At 50.6% G+C, this 22,282-nt stretch overlaps 1 protein-coding gene across 1 annotated transcript; it reads right to left on the bottom strand.

Annotated features, from left to right (window-relative positions):
• Window positions 1-9,999: 9,999 nt before the first annotated feature.
• On the bottom strand, window positions 10,000-16,727 carry LOC144274629 (C-type lectin domain family 2 member B-like). Its single transcript, XM_077833616.1, has 5 exons — window positions 16,355-16,727; window positions 15,156-15,257; window positions 13,876-14,063; window positions 13,134-13,237; window positions 10,000-10,416 (listed from the first exon to the last, which is right to left on the bottom strand). The coding sequence occupies exons 1-5, from the start codon at window positions 16,446-16,448 to the stop codon at window positions 10,266-10,268; spliced, it is 639 nt and encodes a 212-aa protein (XP_077689742.1). The 5' UTR covers window positions 16,449-16,727; the 3' UTR covers window positions 10,000-10,265.
• Window positions 16,728-22,282: the final 5,555 nt, after the last annotated feature.

Genomic DNA, 22,282 nt, shown 5'->3' with positions numbered 1-22,282 from the left:
AGCCAGGAAAAGGGAAAACAAAAAGGAGAAACCCCAATGTCCCCAGTAATTCTAAGGGACAAAGTCCTAGGTTGGAAATAAAATGCTGCCCCCACAATCTAGTGTTTTCCATTCCTAGAATTCAGCCGGCACCTGATGGATCAGACTGAACAGGTTCCAAACCTCTCCGAGGCTCTTACCTTTTATACAGGGACGTCTGTTTTCGAGCAAAACCACTAAAAGAAAAGGAGAAAACTCCAAAGAGGGTCCTCCTTGCGCTCACGTACGTGCAAGTGAATGCTCTCTCAGTCCTCCAGGAGAGACCTCGAGAAGGAGACGTGCTGAAGCAAAGCCACAGGGATCTCCGAGGTTGCCCCTGTCCTGCACCCCTGTCCTGCCTGGCTGATGTCAAGATCTCTCTGTGAGGTCATCGCCTCCCCACCGCCTTTGTCCAATAGGCTGAGGTCCTGCCAAAGGCCCTTGTGATGTCACTGCCACACCCACCCCTCCCCTGCAGTGCTGATGTCCTGCCCCTGTCCAGCTACATGGGATGTTTGAGCTGCTTCCCCTGGATCACCCCTCTCAATGAGCGTTCATTGTGGGCTCAAGCCGAACACAGTAAAACATCAGAGGCTTCTCCCCATGCTTCGCTCAGTTTTTCATAAATTAGCAGACTTTATGGACAGAAGAGACAATTAGAGCATGTCATCTGACCCCCTGCATATCACATGCTTTCTGTAGAGCATAGGAGCTAGTTTTTGACTGCACACGTTCCAGAAAGGCATCTAGTCTTCATTAAAAAGAAAAGGAGTACTTGTGGCACCTTAGAGACTAACCAATTTATTTGAGCATGAGCTTTTGTGAGCTACAGCTCACTTCATCGGATGCATCCGATGAAGTGAGCTGTAGCTCACGAAAGCTCATACTCAAATAAATTGGTTAGTCTCTAAGGTGCCACAAGTACTCCTTTTCTTTTTGCGAATACAGACTAACACGGCTGTTACTCTGAAACTAGTCTTCATTAGAAGACATCAAGAGGTGGGGAATTCCCACCACTTCCCTTTCTAGTTTGTTCCTTTGGTGATTCATCCTCACTGTTGAATATGTGTGCCCTCTTTCGAATACGAATTGGTCTTTTTTGAGTTTCCAGCCACTGGGTCTTGTTATGCTTTTCTCTACTAGATTAATGAGCCCTTTAATACCCGATATTTTCTCTCCATGAAGTCACTTCAACACTTCAATGACGTCACCTCCCGATCTTTTTTACAAGCTAAACAGGCTGAGCTCTTTCAATAGCCTCAATTCGCAGGCATTTCTCTCCAGCCCTCAAAACGTTTCATTGCTTTTTGCTGCCCCATCTCCAATATTTCAAAATCTTTTTTCAAAGGTGGACGCCAAAACTGGATGCAGTATTCCATGATCAGTCTTCCGCATGGTGTGTCACCTCCCTCTGCTCCTCACTGCTCTTTTCATACATCTAATGGTGGCTTTAGCCCCGTTCACCACAGCATCACCGTGGGTGCTCATGTTGAATGGCTTGCCCAGCATGGCCCCGAAATCCTCTTCACAGTCAGTGCTTTCCTGGATACACTGCCCCATTCTGTAGATGTGGCCTGCATGCTTTGTTGCTAGCTATAGGACCCTTCCTTTGGTTCTTTTCAAACTTGTTTTCTTTGAATGGGTCCAGCTTCTCAAGGGATCCGATTGCTCTGTGTCACTGCCCTCTCCTCATCATTAATTACCACTTTGCTACTATTTTATCACCCACCAATGTTAGCAGCAGTGATTTTTTATTTGGGTTGCAGTTCACTGATATTTATTTTCAAGAATTAGTCCCTGAGAGCCTCTTCATATCCCTAGTGCCCAGAACCTGCTCCACACAGCACAGCAAGAAAAGGCCTTCCAGCCCAGCTGTGCAATAGGGGCTAAGCACAGAACAACCTTAGGACCTTGTGTCATCCATAGCTTCTGAACAACATGTGGGGGGTCATCAGCTTACAAATACACTCTAGTCCGGTAGCGTAGACAGGCCCCAAATGTATCTAAGTGTCCCGCCTTGAAAAACAGGAGAGAAGAAAACATAACCTTGATTAGCTTCATTTTATAGTCGTGGAAACTGAGGCACAGAGAAGCAAAGAGATTCGCTCATGGTCAAAAAGCCAGGAATAGAAAATGGCAGATCTGCTGATAGTCAATCCTGGGCCCTAGCCCTGTTTGTCCTGGCCTCTCTGCTTCAGCTCCAGCGACAACCCGAGTCGAGGTTTTCTTCGTCTCCGTGTCCTTTAACTTCACGTCACTGCAGAAGAAAGATTGTTTCTGACCAGCTGGCTCTAATGCATGGAGATGTCTTTCCAGAAGACGTGCTCTGGCTCAGTCCCATGTCGTGGGTTTTCTGGAGGAAGCGCTCGGTGACGTTCTAGGGCCTGTGTTACACAGCAGATGGACAGAATGGTCCTTTCTGACCTTCATTTTTTTCTTTCGCTAGGAGGGTAACACTGGACATTTTCTCTCATTTACTTTCCTTTGGAATAATTTCAATCCAGTCCAAAGGATTTCCTCTTCCATTGTGTCTTCAGCACCTTTCCTAGCAAACAGTTACTGTTCGAGCCCAGGTTTCCAGTTTCAGGCTGTCCCAGGGTGACATGGCCATGAAAGGGGTAGTAGCTCAACTGAACCTATCCCAAGGTGAAGGGAATAAGTGCAGGGGCAGAAGGAGAGGCCCCGAGACAGGACAGATTCTTCTGCTGGGCTAAGAGTATAGTTGGACAGATTAACAATATTGCTGGGTGGGTTAAGGGAACCATTGCTGTGGCCTTTTGTGGCATGTAGTAGTTTAGATAGTTTAGTGTCCTTTTTCTTTTGTAGAGAAGCAAAGTGTGTGTTGTAAATGGCTTGTCTCGTTTTTGTAAAGTCCAGCCACAAGGAGGTTTGTGTGGAAGGCTGGTTTTTTATGAGAGGATCCAGTTCTGAGAGCTCATTCTTAATCTTTCCCTGTTTGCTGTAGAGGATGTTGATCAGGTGGTTCCGCAGTTTCTTTGAGAGCGTGTGGCACAAGCTGTCAGCATAGTCTGTGTGGTACGTAGATTGTAATGGATTTTTTACCTTCAGTCCTTTTGGTACGATGTCCATCTGTTTACATTTGCAGAGGAAGATGATGTCTGTCTGTATCTGTACGAGTTTTTTCATGAAGTTGATAGATTTCCACTCCATACGGCTAAATGCAGTGCCTTGCATAATGACAGGTTTCCGAGTAGCAGCCGTGTTAGTCTGTATCCGCAAAAAAGAAAAGGAGGACTTGTGGCACCTTAGAGACTAACCAATTTAGTTGAGCATAAGCTTTTGTGAGCTACAGCTCACTTCACTGGATGCATTCAGTGGAAAATACAGTGAGGAGATTTATATATGCACAGAACGTGAAAAAATGGGTGTTACCATACACATTCATTTCCGATGAGCTATTACCAGCAGGAGAGGGGAGGGGGGGAAAAGAAAACCTTTTGTAGTGGTAATCAAGGTGGGCCATTTCACTCTCACAGATCTTGGGAGACAGGCCAGTCCTTGCCTTCAGACAGCCCCGCAACCTGAAGCAAATACTCACCAGCAACCACACACCACACAACAGAACCACTAACCCAGGAACCTAGCCTTGCAACAAAGCCCGTTGCCAACTGTGTCCACATATCTATTCAGGGGACACCATCACAGGGCCTAATCACATCAGCCACGCTATCAGAGGCTCGTTCACCTGCACATCTACCAATGTGATATATGCCATCATGTGCCAGCAATGCCCCTCTGCCATGTACATTGGTCAAACTGGACAGTCTCTATGTAAAAGAATAAATGGACACAAATCAGATGTCAAGAATTATAACGTTCATAAACCCAGTTGGAGAACACTTCAATCTCTCTGGTCACTCGATCTCAGACCTAAAAGTTGCTATATTACAACAAAAAGACTTCAAAAACCAGTCTGTGCCCGGGGCAGAGAGGCCCTTCTTTGCCCCTTCTCCCCCCGTCCCACCAGTCTCTGCCCCTGCTCGCCCAAGGATTGCAGTGGCTCTCAACTTTTCCATACGACTGTACCCCTTTCAGGAGTCTGATTTCCAGACCCCAAGTTACACCTCACTTAAAAACCATTCGCTTACAAAGCCGGACATAAAAATACAAAAGTGTCACACAGCCACTATTACTGACGTCACTGTCAGGAATGTTGGTTTGCACTGAGGTCACCAGTGCTTTTAGGCAGCCCCTTGTAAAACTAGGCCAATAGCGAGACGTGCAGAGGCAGACGAGGGTTTCCTGGGGCCCTGGGCCAGAGCAAGTGGACCCTCCTCCCGCTCCGGGGCTCCCGCCGCTTGTCCAATCAGAAGCAATATGCTAATAAGAAAAGGAGTCCTTGTGGCACCTTAGAGACTAACCAATTTATTTGAGCATGAGCTTTCGTGAGCTACAGCTCACTTCATCAGATGCATACCGTGGAAACTGCAGCAGACTTTATATATACACAGAGAATATGAAACAATACCTCCTCCCACCCCACTGTCCTGCTGGTAATAGCTTATACTTTAGATAAGCTATTACCAGCAGGACAGTGGGGTGGGAGGAGGTATTGTTTCATATTCTCTGTGTATATATAAAGTCTGCTGCAGTTTCCACGGTATGCATCTGATGAAGTGAGCTGTAGCTCACGAAAGCTCATGCTCAAATAAATTGGTTAGTCTCTAAGGTGCCACAAGTACTCCATTTCTTTTTGCGAATACAGACTAACACGGCTGTTACTCTGAAACTAGTGGGAAGAGGAATTCCCATTGCTGGAGCACAGACAGTCATAACAATAGTGTAATAAAGAATACAACTGCTGGAGAGCTTGGATCCCAAAGTGCTTTACCAACCACGCCGTACTTATGGGAATCCTTTCCTCCCACTACTGACATGCAGCCACCTCTGGGGTGAAACTCCACAACTGTTCAGCAGCACACAACACGGGCAGACGATGTCTTAGGGGAATGGTTGAAGCAGAATCCACTCACCTATTGGAAAAAGAAAAGGAGTACTTGTGGCACCTTAGAGACTGTAGCTCACGAAAGCTCATGCTCAAATAAATTGGTTAGTCTCTAAGGTGCCACAAGTACTCCTTTTCTTTTTGCGAATACAGACTAACACGGCTGTTACTCTGAAACCTGTCACCTATTGGAATTTCACAGGGCTTTTGAGGGAGGCAAATTGTAGTCCCCCGAACTGTCATTTGAACCGACTCAGGTCTCCCCCATTAAAGAAGAGCCATAGGATTTGTAATGACCATAATGGGACCTTGCTTTTAACTCCCAGCTGAATCCTGACACCAGCAGAGGTAACAGCGCCCCCAGCTGCCAGGTTGAGTCTCTGGGTTCAGTTCTGCCTTAGTCGGGGGTGTCATCCGTCTTATTTGTTTCAACACTGAGTTTCCCTTCAGGTTTCCCATTGGGAAACAGCCTGGGTCTGTCTCTGTTCAGCTTTTATAAGCTCACACGGGCAAACCTCAAGAAATTACATTTGAATGCACCAAGCCAGAGATTCCTCCCAGCCAGTGATTCCTACATCGAGCCCAGAACTTGTGACAGAGTTAAAGCAGATCATTCGTAAGAGAGCAACTCCGTGTAAAGACTTGGAGTGAATTCTCTCCTCTCTGGCCTCCCAGCACCTTGCTTTCCTGACCTACAGAGTGCCCGGCTGTTTGAGTGCTGACCCTGAGAAAAGCCCTCACTCGTACATTGAGCCTGAAGGCTTTTTACTAGGGCTGGCAAGTGATTAAAAAAAATAATCACGCTTAATCGCACTGTTAAACCATAAGAGACTATTATTTAGTTAAATATTTTTGGATGTTTTCTACATTTTCAAATATATTGATTTCAATTAGAACAGAATACAAAGAGTATGGTGCTCACTTTATATTTTTGGTTACAAATATTTGCACTCTAAAAATCAAAAGAAAAAGAATATTTCAATTCACCTAATACAAGTACTGGAGTGCAATCTCTTTATCATGAAAGTTGAACTTACAAATGTAGCATTATGTACAAAAAATAACTGCATTCAAAAATAAAACAATGTAAAACTTTCAAGCCTACAAGTCCACTCAGTCCTACTTCAGCCAATCGCTGAGACAAACAAGTTTGGTTACAATTTGCAGGAGATAATGTTGCCCACTTCTTATTTACAATATGACCTGAAAGTGGGAACAGACGTTCGCATGGCACTGCACAGGATATTTATGTGCCAGATGTGCTAAAGATTCATATATCCCTCCATGCTTAAACCACCATTCCAGAGGCCATGCGTCCATGCTGATGATGGGTTCTGCTCGATAACGATCCATGGCAGAGCGGACCGAGGCATGTTCATTTTCATCATCTGAGTCAGATGCCACCAGCAAAAGGTTGATTTTCTTTTTTGGTGGTTTGGGTTCTGTAGTTTCCGTATCAGAGTGTTGCTCTTTTAAGGCATCTGACAGCATGCTCCACGCTCCGTCCCGATCAGATTTTGGAAGGTACTTCAGATTCTTAAACCTTGGGTTGAGTGCTGAATCTATCCTTAGAAATCTCACACTGGTGCCTTCTTTGCATTTTGTCAAATCTGCTGTGAAAGTGTTCTTAAAATGAACATGTGTTGGGTCATCATCCGAGACTGCTATAGCATGAAATATAGGGCAGAATGTGGGTAAAACAGAACAGGAGACATACAATTCTACGCCAAGGAGTTCAATCACAAATTTAATTAATGCATTTATTTTTTTTAACAAGCATTATCAGCATGGAAGCATGTCCTTTGGAATGGTGGCCGAAGCATGAAGGGGCAGATGAATGTTGAGCATATCTGGCACATAAATACCTTGCAATGCCGGCTACAAAAGTGCCATGCGAATGCCTGTTCTCACTTTCAGGTGACATTGTAAATAAGAAGGGGGCAGCAGTATCTCCTGTCAATGTAAACAGAACTTGTTTGTCTTAGCAATTGGCTGAACAAGAAGTAGGACTGAGTGGACTTGTAGGCTCTAAAGTTTTACATTGTTTCATTTTTGAGTGCAGTTATGTAAGAAAAAAATCCACATCTGTAAGTTACACTTTCACGATAAAGAGATTGCACTACAGGACTTGTATGAGGTGAATTGAAAAATACTATTTCTTTTATCATTTTTACAGTGCTAATATTTGTAATCAAAAATAATCATGTAAAGTGAGCACTGTGCCCTTTGTATTCTGTATTGTAATAGGAATCAATATATTTGCAAATGTAGAAAAACATCCAAAAATATTTAATCAATTTCAATTGGTATTCTATTGTTTAACAGTGTGATTAATCACGATTAATTTTTGTATCACAGTTAATTTTTTCAGTTAATCACGTGAGTTAACGGCGATTAATTGACAGCCCTGCTTTTTACACAACTGTAGGGGAAACGTCAGCAATGTCTAGAACTAGAGCTGATACATTGTAAGCCTAGTTCATGAAAAATGTGAAAAGAAATGACAGTTTGATGTCCTTTGAAGGAAGTAGAAAAGTGAAAGTCCTCCCCCACTTTTCAAATGGAGGGAAATGTTAAGAGTAAATGTTTCTTTCCCCTCCAAAACTGAATGAAATCCTCCCTCCCACCCTCAAAGCCAGTATTTCCATTTTAAGTCCATTCCCCCCATCCAAAAATGAAAAATGGCAATCAAAATAAAACCTTTCATTTGGGTCAAAATGGCATTTTCCATTAAAAAACAACTTTGAACAAGAGTTTTCATCCAGCTGTAGTTTGAAGGTTCAGAATTAATGACACCTCGGTTTCCATCTCTCCCTCCAGAGGGATCCGAGTGCAAACTCTGCCCCAGGGACTGGCTGCTGCATGGGGACAAGTGCTACTGGCTGTCTAAGGAGCGTAAAGTCTGGACTGGGAGCCGTGACGACTGCTCGGGGAAGAGCTCTCGCATGCTCGTGATCCAGAACCGGGAGGAGATGGTAACAGAAAATACAGGCTCATCCAACTCCAGCTGGAGAAAGACGTGTGTCACTAGTTACAAACCCAGTGTAGCCTGACTCTTTCCCCCCGCCCCCGAATCAAACTCCACACTGGGGTGTTTTCTCCCCTTCTGGGGGTCTGGCTTATTAACATACAGTTCAGAACAAGAACCCCACAGCTTTCCCACCCCAGACTGCCCAGCTGGCTCCTGCAGGTGTTTCACTCCCAGGCCCTCTGTCTGAGAGTTCAGCAGAGTCCTTCTGCATAGAGCTACTCACACAAACCTCCTACCTCATCAAATCTCTCCCTGCCCAGACTGGCTGCCCTTGTAGCCCCACCAGGCCTGGCTCCTGGTCACCTGCTCCCATCACCTTTGCCTCTGAGTCCAGGGGCACCTAGTCACAGGTGAGGCTCAACCCAGGACTTCCTTAAAGGGCCAGCTCACCCTGTGCCACCAAGGACGGGTACTGGTGTTACCATGTCTGCATAGAGAGAGCCACGTTTACCTGCACTGGACCCTGCCCGCCCAGGGGAGAGGGTGAACTAACTCAGGGGCTGGTGGGGTCTCCTGCTGGCATTATGGGCAGAGCTGCTGAAGGAGAGAGCAGGCACTTCATGGGATCACTACGGGAATTCTGGCATGTTACAGGACACTCCTCCCCACCCCCTCTGCTTTGCACATCACAGGGTTTCATGCAAGATGTTGTACAAGATGCAAACGGCATCTGGATTGGCCTTAAAGTGACACCCCCGGGGGGAAATAGACCTGGGTGGACGGTTCCCCATTAGATCCAGTGGATAATGTACTTAATTTTTTTAGGTTTTGCATCTTTAGGAAGCTGCTTCTCAAACTCTTCCTTGGCCTGCCTCCTTATACTTTACAATTTACTTGCTGGAGTTTTGCTCCGTCCTAGTTTCCTCATTAGGTTTAGACTTCCAGTTTTTCAAGGATGCTTTTTGCCTCTAATTGCCTCCATTATTCTGCCGTTTAGCCAGGATAGCATTTTTTTGGTCCTCCTCCTGTCTTTTTTTATTTGGGGTACACCCTTAGCCCTGGTCTACACTGGGTGTGTGTGTGTGGGGGGGATCTAACCTAAGATATGCAACTTCAGCTATGAGACTAGCATGGCTGAAGTGGACGTATCCAGGTCGACTTCCCTTGGCATCTTCCCGGGGCTCCCCCCTCCACTCCGCCTGCACCTCTCGCGGTGCTGGAGTACCGGAGTCGACGGGAGAGCGCTCGGGGTTCAATTTATCGCGTCTAGACTAGACGCGATAAATTGACCCCCAATAGATAGATCGCTACCTGCGTTTCCGGCAGGTAGTGGAGACCTGCCCTTAGACCCGGTCGACATTACAGACTTATGACGGTATAACGATGTTGCTCAAGGGTGTGAAAAATCCACCCCACAAGCGATGCCGGTATCCTGACCTCACCCCCAGTGCAGACAGCACCACGTTGAGGGGAGCCCTTCTCCTGTCCCCATAGCTACCGCCCTTGGGGAGGGGGATTGGCTCCGCTGATGGGAGAAGCTCTCTGCTCAGCGTAGGTAGCGTCTTCCCTGCAGCGCTGTGAGTGGAGACAAGCCCCTCGTCCGAGCCTCATGCTGTTTTTAAGGAGTGTCCGTGCTGCTAGGAGACATTTGACCCTGGTGACGGCTCTGTGCAATTTCCATCCAACAAGTATCCGCATGGTTTTGTGGTTCCCCTTTTAGAAGTGAAATGTTACTGCTGTGGGCTGGTCTGGTATTCCGTCCCCTCCAGGGATACTAAATGTCATGACACTGTGGGCACTATTGCTGGGCAGTTCAGCTCCCTGCACCTCTTGGAGCAGATCCTGTGCTCCACTGAGGACTAAATCAGGAATTGCCTCTCCCCTTGCGGGGGCCAGGGCCCACTTCTCCAAGCAGCAGTCACTGGTGGGGGCTAGAAATCATCTCTCTGCATGATGCCCCGAGGTGACAGTCTGTCTGCTCCAATCACTCTTTATCCCGAGTCTGGAACAGGGTTAACAGGAGAGAATAAGGGACCCCCCCCCCCCCCCGACCACCACCTCAGACTGTCCCCTAGCTCAGTGGCGAGAGGCTCCTCCTAAGAGGTGGATTTCAGCCGTTCCATTGGCGGAAAAAGAGACGGCATGGGTGGGGGGCCAAGATGTGCAAATAGCATCTCTGGTTTTCACCTGAGTCCACAGTGCTCTGCCCAGTGATGCACAGAGCATTCCCCGATATTCCGGAATTGCTCAGATGTGATTTTGTAAAGAGATCAGTCCGGCTTTTCCGGGACTAATTCCACAGTACTCTCCTTACGAGCCCCCTACCACGGCAGCCTCCTGTGCCTGTGTAAATGCATCGGGTTTGGTGCAGATCCAGTGTCTCTCACTGGTGCATCGCAAGCTGCTGACCCCATTCTCATCATTCAGATATGCGCACTCTCCTCCTCCTCTTATCACAAACCTGCAAGACAGAAGCCAGGGAGCTGGTGTCAGGTAGGAGTTGGGTGTTTCCTGTCAGTCACAGGCAGGGAGAGATGCTCTCGCACAGTGCAGGGAGCTGCTGCACTCACAGCCCCTCATGACTACCCTTCCTGCTCCTGCCACAGGCCCCAGCTAGAAAGGAGGCAGTGGGGCAGCAAGGCCAGGAAAGGTTCGAAGATCAACAGACCTCCATGGAGCATTTATGCCGGGTGGGTACTAACCCAGTTCTACTCTCTCCCCCGCACCCCCCACACACCCAGCTGGGTCTGGATGGGCCCCTGCAGGCCCAACCCACCCAAACGGCCCCGGGCGCAGGTTCCAGGTGACTCTCAGTGTGGCGAGGAGCAGCAGTAACGCTGCACAGAAGAGCTGGGTCCAGGGCTCCCTGGACAGTTTCCATCAGCTCCCAGGCCAGAGGCCTGTCAGGACAGGCTGTATTGCAGGGGGCGGCTGGGGTGAAATGCCAGCAGCACAAACCCAGCGGCCATGGGGTGACCCCAGCCACTCACACAGAGCTTCCCGTGAGAGCTGGAGGCCAGCGCTTCTCACCTGGGAACAGGGTGGGATCCAGGCCCACAGGCACATCCTCCCCCATGATCCCATCCTGGCTACTCACAGCTGTCATGTGCTGGGCTGGGAGGAGGTCCAGCACTACTCTTTGGGCAGGCCGGGATCTCCCTGCCCTCAGGCCACCAGCCTCTGGCTTGGGGTGAGATCTGTCCCAGAGAAGGGAGAACCCAGCTCACAGCCACCTGAGCAGATGGCTGTGGATGGCTCCCCCACCAGCATCACCCCAGACGAGCTCTGAGGGGATGGCAATGATGCACCCAGAGCCTTCTGCTGGGGTGGGCGCCCGCAGGGTGGCAGATTTCAGGGTTAACACCCCACTGAGATGCCTGTTTACCCAGTTCCGGTAAATTGGCGTCACATTAGCTATCCTCCAGTCATCGGGTACAGAAGCGGATTGAAATGATAGGTTACAGACTACAGTTCGTAGTCCTGCAATTGCACATTTGAGTTCCTGGTCCTGGTGACTTGTTACTGTTTAGTTTCTCAATTTCTTCCAAAACCTCCTCGAATGACACCTCAATCGGGGACAGTTCCTGAGATTTTTCACCTAAAAAGGATGGCTCAGGTTTGGGAGTCTCCCTCACATGCTCAGCCATGAGGACTGCTGCAAAGAATTCATTTAGTTTCTCTGCAATGGCCTGGTGCCAGCTGCCATGTAGACAGACCCCAAACAGGCCTGCTAACAGATAGGCTCATGATGCAATCACAGAGACAGACTGCTGCCGACATCAGGGCATCCTTGCTGGAATATGTGAAAATATCTGGCTGGGATCAAACAACAGGTCATCAACTGACTTGTTTTCTAAGCCTCTTCTGGGCACATTTTCCAGCTTCCCATCAATCGCAAAGGGCTTTTTTAAAAATGAGATTCAGCTGTAAGTACATAAGACTGTCTACATTGGGTCAGACCAATGGTCCATCTAGCCCAGTTTCCTGTTCTCCGATACTGGAAAGCAGTAGGTGCTTCCGAGGGAATGAACAGAACAGGGTCAGTATCGAGTGATCCATCCCATTCACACCCAGCTTCTGGCAGTCAGATGTTTACGGACACTCAGGGCATGGGGCTGCATCCCTGACCATCCTGGCTAATAAGAACTGGTCGAGCTATCCTCTGTGAACTTATCTACTTCTTGTTTGCACAGTTATACTATTGGCCTTCACAAGATCCCCTGGCAACAAGCTCCACAGGTTGACTGTGTGTTGTGTGAAGAAATACTTCCTTTTGTTTGTGTCAAACCCGCTGCCTATTTTTTTAATTGTGTGACCGCTAGGTCTTGCGTTACGTGAAGGAGTAAACAACACTTCCCTCTTCACTTTCTCGACCCCACTCATGATTTTATAGACCTCCTATATCCCCCGCTTAGTCATCTCCCCTCACATGGAAGCTGTTACATATCTAATCATTTTCGTTGCCTGTCTCTGTACCATTTCCAATTCTAATAGATGCGGCAACCAGATCTGCACACAGTGTTCAAGGTGTGGGTGTGCATGGATTTATACCGTAACGTTATGATATTTTATGATACTTGAAAACCCCCATTATTATTGGGTTTTCTGCTTTTGTAGCCTCTCTAATCTGTGAATTTCAGTCACCATCCTGGTCAGTAGTATATTCTTGCTGCTAGATTTATTCTTCAAGTTTGGAATTTCTATTCTTAGAGATGCTAGGATCAGTTGGATTCGTTTAAGATTTTTACTGTACTTTACTCTATGCTTTCCTGGACATATAGTGCCACTCCCCCGCCAGCGTGACCTACTCTGCCGTTCTTTCAGTCCTGATGGTCCAGGGTCAAACCCTGCTATCGGCTCAACTGGGGTTTGGTTATTTGATCCCACCCAGATCCCACTGAAATCCCTCTTGGGATGTTGTCTGGACCATCTCTACTGTACCCCAGTTCTCATGGCAGCCCCAGGCACTCAGCATTTGTGACTATCAGGCATCTTTAATGCACATGGCCCCACTAAAGCCAGACAGATCTGAAAGCTTTGGCCAGTCTCCCAGAAGACAACACTTGCTTCCACCCACCACTAATACACAGAGTACATAGCACTGACTGGTGAGTCAGCCTGAACTCGCTATCTCAGACACCAGGGACCCAAAGCCCAGGGGATTCACAGAGAACTTACAGGTTGTTGAATTTGGTGCCACTGGCCCATTTCCAGAGCTGCCCAGGGTCCCTCCGGAGGCCAATCCAGTGGTCAAATCTGCCTTTATAGTGCAGCAGGAAAGCCTAAAAACAGCAGAGAGAGAGGTGGGGTCAGAGCACAGGCTCTGTGCACCAGAGAATCACAGGTATACACTGAAGGGCTCTGTTTTCAGGGAACAGCTGGGGATTTTCACCTCCCTCTTGCCCAGCTCTGGGTAATTCAGTATTAACTTTCCCATCCCAAACCTCGCCTCGCCTTACAGAACAGCTGAGCTCCCCTCCCCATCACAGGGGAAGGGGAAGGAAAGAGCCCAGCTGAGCTCAATAAGGGATGCTGGGAAGTGCCAGGGATGAGAGAAGAGCCGCCAAATCCTCAGCCAGAAGGGGCCAGGGCTAAGAGGAGCCCCCCCATCCTCATCTGGCTCCCCAAGAGCACTGGCTCTTCAAGTCAATCTGGGATCTCAGTACCCCTTTGGCCCCATGCCACCCAGAAGACACTCAAGCCAGCCTAGCCCAAGAGAGGGTCGGTCTCCTTTTGAGAGGGCTGACAGCGAGTGATCCCTGCAGTCAGACACGGACACTAGAGGTGCCCCGGGCCAGCCAGCCAGGCCTGGCATTCAGCAACTGGAAGCTCATTTACTCAGAGCTGCTCCTCGAGCCCAGGTTCTCCTGCAGCAGCTGCTGAGCCAAGACCAGAAGGTTGCAATTGGAGCATCTCTCACCATTTCCTGCTCACTGTTGATCTCAGCCAGGGAGGCGCTGAGCACAGAGCAGTAGGTCAGGCTGTAGGTCCAGTTCCTTTCAGCCTCAGAGAAATAGTAGCATTTCCCTCGGTATCCAATCCAGCCGTCTGGGCACGCGGGGCCAGCAAGGGGGCCCAGATCAGCTGACGGAAGCTTAGGTCTCCACACTGAGAATGAGACAGTGATACGTGGTGTGAGCGAGACCCGCCAAGAGGAGAACCTGGGGAGATCGAACCAGGGTGGGTACTGAAAGGCCGTGAGGGAGCCAGGAGGATGTTGGGAATCCAGCCCCAGAGGGGGGTTATCTGACTCTGCTCTCCCTCTCTTGGGTTCACATTCAACAGGGATGCAGCTGACAAACCGCTCATGCCATGAAGCCCAGGACAGAGAGCTGGGCCCAAGCTCAGTGTTACAACACGGGGTGGGCAGAGAGCTGCAGAGGGAGGGGACAGTTACCAGGGGGCCAGCAGGGGGGCAATAATTAATGGGTAGGAGATTAACTTCAACATGATTTGCCAGATCTAGTACCCCAAGGAGTTCTGCTAGCCTGGACTGCTGCCCCCTCCCCCTGCTCTGCGCTTTGCTTCCCTGGGCAGGCAGGTTGAGATGAAGATGGGAACAAACTCCCTTCCCTTCAGGAGACCGAACGGCCGCTGCCCGGCCTGTCCAGCGCAGCCAGCCAGCTTCACGGTCACCACAAACAGCTGCCATCTGCGCTCGCACACGCTGTCTGTGCGGGCGGGGACGTCAACAGCGCGACGAGACCCTGCCCTGCCGAGGTCACCAGTGGGTGGGTTTCACACTGCGTTAACGGGGCTGTCGGTACTGCGTTCCACGGCTCCTTTCAGTGACACGCCAGCACCTGCCCAGCACTGGGCACGACCCGGCGATGCAGGAAGGCCAGGCTGGCACCTCAGGGCGACACGCTGCAGGCAGAGGGCCCAGCTCATTGCTGCCCTGCACCGTCAATCACCCCCACTCTGCACAGGTATCCGTGACCGTGCCTGGGGCCCGGCAACAGTGACTTGGACCCAAAGTGCTCAGAGATGGGCTGGGGGGAGCTAATTTCAGTCCCAACACAGAGAGTGCCCAGGTGCAGGGGTCTGGGAGGGAGTAGGAGGGGGGTCTTGGAGGAACATCCCCCAGGAATCCTCTGTCCCAGGGGCACAAGCCAGACAGGCCAGGAGGAGAGACTGACTGTGGTGGCTCCAGGGGGAATGGGATGTGCAGAGAGGGGGAAGGGAAGGGTGAGAACTCACCTGCCAGGACAGTGATGAGAACTAAGAACATGACTGCGAGGGCGACTGCGAGCACAATTGTACATTTCTTGTAGTTACATCTCCTGCAGTTGCGACGAGGGTCTGAAACAGAAAGACCCGTCAGGCAGGGCCGCGAGGACACGTCTCCCTGGCGGCACCAGGGCTGGAGCTGCCTTAGAACAGTGGTTCTCACCCACCGGTTCGTGTACCCCTGGGGGTAAGCAGAGGTCTTCCACGGGGCACATCAGCTCATCGAGAGATTTGCCTCGGGTTACAACAGGCTACATAAAAAGCACTAAATCAGTACAAGCTAAAATTTTCTACAGACAATGACTCGTTTATACTGCTCGATAGACTATACACGGAAAGGTACAGCGTTGATAGTCCAATCGATCTATTTCATAATTAAATACGCAACAATCAGAGAGAGTCAGCAATTTTTCAGGAATAGTGGCTGTGACACTTTTGTATTTTTATGTCCCATTTTGGAAGCAAGTTGTTTTTAAGTAAGATGAAACTTAGGAGAGTGCAAGACAAATCAGCCTCCTGAGAGGGCGACAGTCCTCTGGAAAGGCTGAGAACCACTGGACTCGAACATGCACCGTTCTGCCGATTGCTCCTTCCCTCAGACGCTCTGGGAGAGGAGCCCGGAGAGTCAGGCCGGCTGGGGCTGGCAGAACAGCCCCTCCTTCCTCTCAGCCCAGTGCCCTCCCCTGGGCACTCCCAGCCAGGGTGCCAGGAGGCCTGGTGAGCTCAGGGGCACAGAGATAAGGACAACATGTCCTGGTGGCAGTTGCTCAAACTGCCCCCCTGCACCATCCCCACCCCCATTCTGCCCCCTGCCGAGCGCTGGCTGGGCCCACGCTGCCGAGTGCCCCTGTCCCCGCACACTGGGGTCTCACACTGGCCATACGCAGCAGAAGGGGGGAGAACGAACCAGGCAGAGATGGGCCAGGGCAGTCACAGGGGGTCTGACACACCCAGCCCAGGAGGGCCCTGCACGGCCCCCGCTGTGTGCGCCAGACAGCAGCTGTGAGCCGGGGATCGGTGCCCTGAGAGCCCCTGGGGGTGATCCAGTCCCTGCTGCCCACAGACGGGGTGTTGCTGGGCACTGGCTGCTGCCACTGAGAGCCTGGCCCCATGTGGGGCAGCCTCAGTGTCTCTCTCCAGCCTGTTCCCAGGCAGTGACACCCCATTACCTGGCTCCCCTCCAGTCTCCAGGTGTCCCTTGCCCTCAACAGGCCACTCCTGCAGCGGCTCTTCGCTCCCAGCAGGTCCAGCTGCTGGCCCCATCGTCTCTCTCAGCGACACTCGGGCCGCACACGCTGCTGGAGACGCTGGGCTGCGGTCGGCTCCTCTCTGTGACTGGGTCTGAGATTCAGCAGCAGCGAAGCCGAGCTGGGGCGGGGGTCCTGGCCCTGGCTCCCCGCACACCCTGCTCCGGACTCTCCAGCCGATCTGAAAGTCGAGACGGACCCAGCAGGACAGGTCAGTGGGGGGTGGGGCACGATTTGTGGTTTCTCGTTCCCTGCCCAGCAGCCCAACCCCCTGCCAGAGGCGGTGCCATGATGATTGAACCCCCTTAAACGCCATCGGCCCCTCAAACCCCAGGGCTTCAGAGACCTGATCTGCTACGGACCCGACCCACCAGGGGAGTGGGGAGAGCCACCAGACACCTAGAACAGGCCCTGCCCCCAGAGGAGAAGGAAGGGGGAAAAATAGAGCCCCCCCTCCCAGCCCGGCGAGCGGGAGGAGGACAGAGACGATGGGAGTCGGGGTTCAGGCGGGGGGGGGGGTCCAGCCCCTGTCCCCCCCAGTCTCCAGCACGCCCGGCAGGTTTCTCACCAGCTCAGCAGCGACCGTCTGCGCCGGAAGCCTCCGCAGCGTCTCTGGGTTTCGACTGGGGCCTTTGAAAGCCTCGCGCTGACTCCACCCCCCCCCACTTTTAGGAAGTGTTGGTTAGCAAAAAAAACTCCCGGGCTGCGGGGAGTTCTCTGTCCCCGCCCCCTCTCCCTCCCTCTCCCCATTTCCGGGCTGGGGGGTGTCACAGAGTCCCCGGGGATGCTCTGGAACTGCTCCCCATGAAGCCAGGCAGGACTCTGGGGCAGTCTCCTCTCTGGGAGCAGCCTGTCTGCAGGGCACCCAGCTCCCCCGGCTCCACCTTCCTGGGTCTGACCTGGGAGCCTTCAGCCTCCTCTGCCCCTCCCTGCGCTTCCCGCAGCGAGTCGCCCAGGCCGGGTCCCCCCTCCCCTGGCTCCTTGCGGGCGTGGGGGGGCGCGCCCCCTCCCTCTCCCCCTCCACAGGCTCCTTGGCGGTGTGGGGGCACGCCCCCCTCCCCGGGCTCCTTGAACACTGTGTGCAGATCTGGTTGCCCCATCTCAAAAAGGATCTATTAGAATTGGAAATGGTACAGAGGCAGGCAACGAAAATGATGAGAGATATGGAACAGCTTCCATATGAGGGGAGACGACTAAGGGGGGGATATAGGAGGTCTATAAAATCATGAGTGGGGTCGAGAAAGTGCAGAGGGAAGTGTTGTTTACTCCTTCACGTAACACAAGACCTAGCGGTCACACAATTAAATGAATAGGCAGCAGGTCTGACACAAACAAAAGGAAGTATTTATTCACACAACACACAGTCAACCTGTGGAGCTTGTTGCCAGGGGATGTTGTGAAGGCCAATAGTATAACTCTGTTCAGACAAGAAGTAGATAAGTTCACCGAGGATAGCTCTACCGTTCCTATCAGCCAGGAAGGTCAGGGATGCAGCCCCATGCTCTGAGTGTCCATAAACATCTGACTGCCAGAAGCTGGGTGTGAATGGGATGGATCACTCGATATTGACCCTGTTCTGTTCATTCCCTCGGAAGCACCTACTGCTGGCCAGTATCGGAGGAAAGGACACTGGGCTAGATGGACCATTGGTCTGACCCATGTGGCCAGTCTTAGGTACTTACAGCTGAATGGCATTTTTAAAAAAGCCCTTTGCGATTGATGGGAAGCTGGAAAATGTGCCCAGAGGAGGCTTAGAAAACAAGTCAGTTGATGACCTGTTGTTTGATCCGGGTCAGATATTTTCACATATTCCAGCAAGGATGCCCTGATGTCGGCAGCAGTCTGTCTCTGTGATTGCATCCTGAGCCCATCTGTTAGCAGGCCTGTTTGGGGTTAGTCTACGCGGCAGCTGGCACCACGCCATTGCAGAGAAACTAAATGAATGCTTTGCAGCAGTCCTCATGGCTGAGCATGTGAGGGAGATTCCCAAACCTGAGCCGTTCTTTTTAGGTGACAGATCTGAGGAACTGTCCCAGATGGAGGTGTCATTCGAGGAGGTTTTGGAACAAATTGAGATACTAAACAGTAACAAGTCACCAGGACCCCAGGAACTCAAATGTGAAATGGCAGGACTACTAACTGTAGTCTGTAACCTATCATTTCAATCCGCTTCTGTACCCGATGACTGGAGGATAGCTAATGTGATGCCAATTTACCCGAACTGGGTAAACAGGCATCTCAGTGGGGTGTTAACCCTGAAATCTGCCACCCTGCGGGCGCCCACCCCAGCAGAAGGCTCTGGGTGCATCATTGCCATCCCCTCAGAGCTCGTCTGGGGTGATGCTGGTGGGGGAGATGCTCACAGGTGGCTGTGAGCTGGGTTCTCCCTTCTCTGGGACAGATCTCACCCCGAGCCAGAGGCTGGTGGCCTGAGGGCAGGGAGACCCCGGCCTGCCCAAAGAGTAATGCTGGGCCTCCTCCTAGCCCAGCACATGACAGCTGTGAGTAGCCAGGATGGGACCATGGGGGAGGATTTGCCTGTGGGCCTGGACCCCACCCTGTTCCCAGGTGGGAAGCGCTGGCCTCCAGCTCTCACGGGAAGCTCTGTGTGAGTGGCTGGGGTCACCCCATGGCCGCTGGGTTTGCGCTGCTGGCATTTCACCCCAGCCGCCCCCTGCAATACAGCCTGTCCTGACAGGCCTCTGGCCTGGGAGCTGATGGAAACTGTCCAGGGAGCCCTGGACCCAGCTCTTCTGTGCGGCGTTACTGCTGCTCCTCGCCACGCTGAGAGTCACCTGGAACCTGCGCCCGGGGCCGTTTGGGTGGGTTGGGCCTGCAGGGGCCCATCCAGACCCAGCTGGGTGTGCGGAGGGTGAGTAGGAACTGGGTTAGTACCCACCCGGCATAAATGCTCCATGGAGGTCAATTGATCTTCGAACCTTTCCTGGCCTTGCTGCCCCACTGCCCCCGTTCTAGCTGGGGCCTGTGGCAGGTGCAGGAAGGGGAGTCATGAATGCAGCAGCTCCCTGCACTGTGCGAGAGCATCTCTCCCTGCCTGTGACTGATGGGAAATGTCCAACTCCTACCTGACACCAGCTCTTTCTTTCAGGTTTCCGATCGGAGGAGGAGGAGACTGTGCGTATCTGAAGGATGTGAATGGGGTCAGCAGCTTGTGATGCACCAGTGAGAGACCCTGGATCTGCACCAAACCCGATGCATTTACACAGGCACAGGAGGCTGCCATGGTAGGAGGCTCGTAAGGAGAGTACTGTGGAATTAGTCCCGGAAAAGCCGGACTGATCTCTTTACAAGATCACATCTGAGCAATTCCGGAATATCGGGGAATGCTCTGAGCATCACTGGGCAGAGCACTGTGGACTCAGGTGAAAACCAGAGATGCTATTTGCACATCTTGTCCCCCCACCCGTGCCGTCTCTTTTTCCGCCAGTGGAACGGCTCAAATCCAGCCTTTCCAGCCTACCTCAGCTGGACCCGGAACTCTGCCTAACTGAGCCAAGGCACCAGCCTCAGCTTTCACTGCCCTGACGTTCCCCCACAGATTAGGCTGGCTCACCTGTGTGTTAAGATAGGTATTAGCGTTATAAGAATGTGTTGAGCCTTTATTGAACGCTTGTGAGCTGCTGCAGCATTAATCTCATTTCTTCTAATTTCTGTATCCCACATTGTAAGGTAATATTGGAGCGTTTGTTTTGGGAGCCTCTGTGACTGTGTAAATCACCAGACAGGAGAGTGAATTAAGGCATTCAGGAGTGTGAAGTGCTGATCTCCAGCAGCTCAGAGCACAGGGGAGGAGGTGGGATACAAGAAGGAACTGAATCTAGCTTGTTGATGCTGGGGGCAGGGTTTTCTAGGCATAAGCAAGAGATCCCCAGCTGCTTAGCCTGGGTTAGCCCTAAAGGACACAGAGTTTATTATGGACCAGTGATACACAGACTGCGGCTCACGAGCTGCAAGTGACTCTTTAATGTGTCTCCTGCCACTCTTCGTAGCACCTGATATTAAAGCACTGTGATTTAATTGTTAACCAGTCAGGATGCTTTTACTATGTTATTAGCCACTAAGTTATTTGCTGCGAGCATTTATATACAAACCTAAATATTTCCCCTGCCCTTCTGTTTAAATAGGAGTAATTCTATAGTAAATGAAACAATGAATTCCCGCTACTGTGGCTCTTTTGGGTACGGCTGATCACTAATTTCGCTCCTGAACCACTGAGCTCGGAGCATCACTGCAATAGATGCTTCTGTTACCTTTTGAAACTTTGTAGCTTAGTTGTGTGTGTATGTTCACCCGCTTTAGCCTTGTAAATAAATCTTATTTCCTTTTTAATAAATTGTCCTATAATCAGACTGGCTACATGCGCGGTCTTTGGTGTGACGTCTAAGGTGCAGTTCACCTGGGGTGCCTGGACCTGTGGGACTGGGAGTAACCTGAATACTGTTGTGATTCTGAGTGTAAGAGACCATCTGTCTCTCAGAGGCAGGCTCACCTGGGTTGCGAGACAGATCGGAGTACCCAAGGAGACTGCATGGCTAGGCTGTTAGGATGCCGGAGGAGGTTACCCTGCATGTTTGGTTGGTGAAATCTAGGTCTAGAATTCTCAGCCAGTTTGGATTTGTGCCCTGGTTCCCAGCAGTCTGCCCTGAGGCTGGCGCCACTCTCTCAAGACACTGCAGACAGCGCTATTGCACGGCCTTGGCTCCAGTTCCCTCCTTGCAGGAGAGAGGAGCTGAGCCTGCCCAGAGATGGAGTTTGGGGGACAGATGTACGTGACCCAGGGACCCCTTGGTGCCAGTGGCAGGCAGCGCAGAAGGTTTTACAGGAATCCCCTGGGTCTGATCTTTACATCAGTCGTTTTAAACCTTTCCAGATGACTGTACCTCTTTCAGGAGTCTGATTTGCCACCTCACTTAAAAAGTGCAACTCCGGTTTCACCTCACTTAAAAACTACTCGCTTACAAAATCAGACATAAAAAATACAGAATCGTCACAGCCACTATCACTGAAACGGCTGACTTTCTCATTGTTAGTATATAATAAAATAAATCAATGGAAATATAAATCTTGTACTTCCATTTCAGTGTAGAGGGGATAGAGCAGTGTAAACAAGTCACTATCTGAAACTTTAGTTTGTACTGACTTCGCTAGTGCTTTTTATGCAGCCTGTTTTAAAACGAGGTAAATATCTGGATGAGTTGATGTATCCCCAGGAAGACCTCTGCATATGGCCAGGAGTACATGTTCCCCTGGTGGAGAACCAGTGGTCTACAGAATAGTTCACCAAAGGGGGCATGCGAGGTCTGTATCAAGGGCCAGTTTTAGGTGAAAAATGCCAATTCAGCAGTTTGCGAATTCATGTCTGGTCTGCTGAATTGTTCACGTCCAGCCCCTCCCCCCAGGTGTTAAAAAGTCGAAGCATTTCGTTTAGACACTTTCCAAACAAACCATTTTGATTTTTCAGCTTGAAACAATTTTTTGTTTAAAAATGTCCTTCAGTTTTATTTTAAAAATTCAAAAAGTTACAACCCTTGAAATGTTCCTGGGTCTTTTTTTTTTTTTTTTTAAAGCTTTTCGATTCACCAAAAACTTGGAAAAATTTTAGTTTTATTCAACCTGCTCTAGGGGCGGGTGAGGATTTTAGTGGTTATATTGTGGGTCTCTGAGTCTCCTTGTTGCTCAAAGTTTTCTTACTGTAACAAATGTATTTGGGATGAGGGCAGGATGGGCAAAAGCTTCCTAAAAGTGGGGGGGCTGCTGGCAGCCACACTGTGGCCCAGCCCCTGTGCCACCCCTTCTCCTTGAGGTCCTGCCCCCTCAAACTGCCCCTAT

Source organism: Eretmochelys imbricata, chromosome 14, assembly GCF_965152235.1.
Source record: "Eretmochelys imbricata isolate rEreImb1 chromosome 14, rEreImb1.hap1, whole genome shotgun sequence".
NCBI classification, from domain to species: domain Eukaryota; kingdom Metazoa; phylum Chordata; order Testudines; family Cheloniidae; genus Eretmochelys; species Eretmochelys imbricata.
Note: the sequence above shows the minus strand (reverse complement) of the source record. Positions and strands in the feature narration are given on the sequence as shown.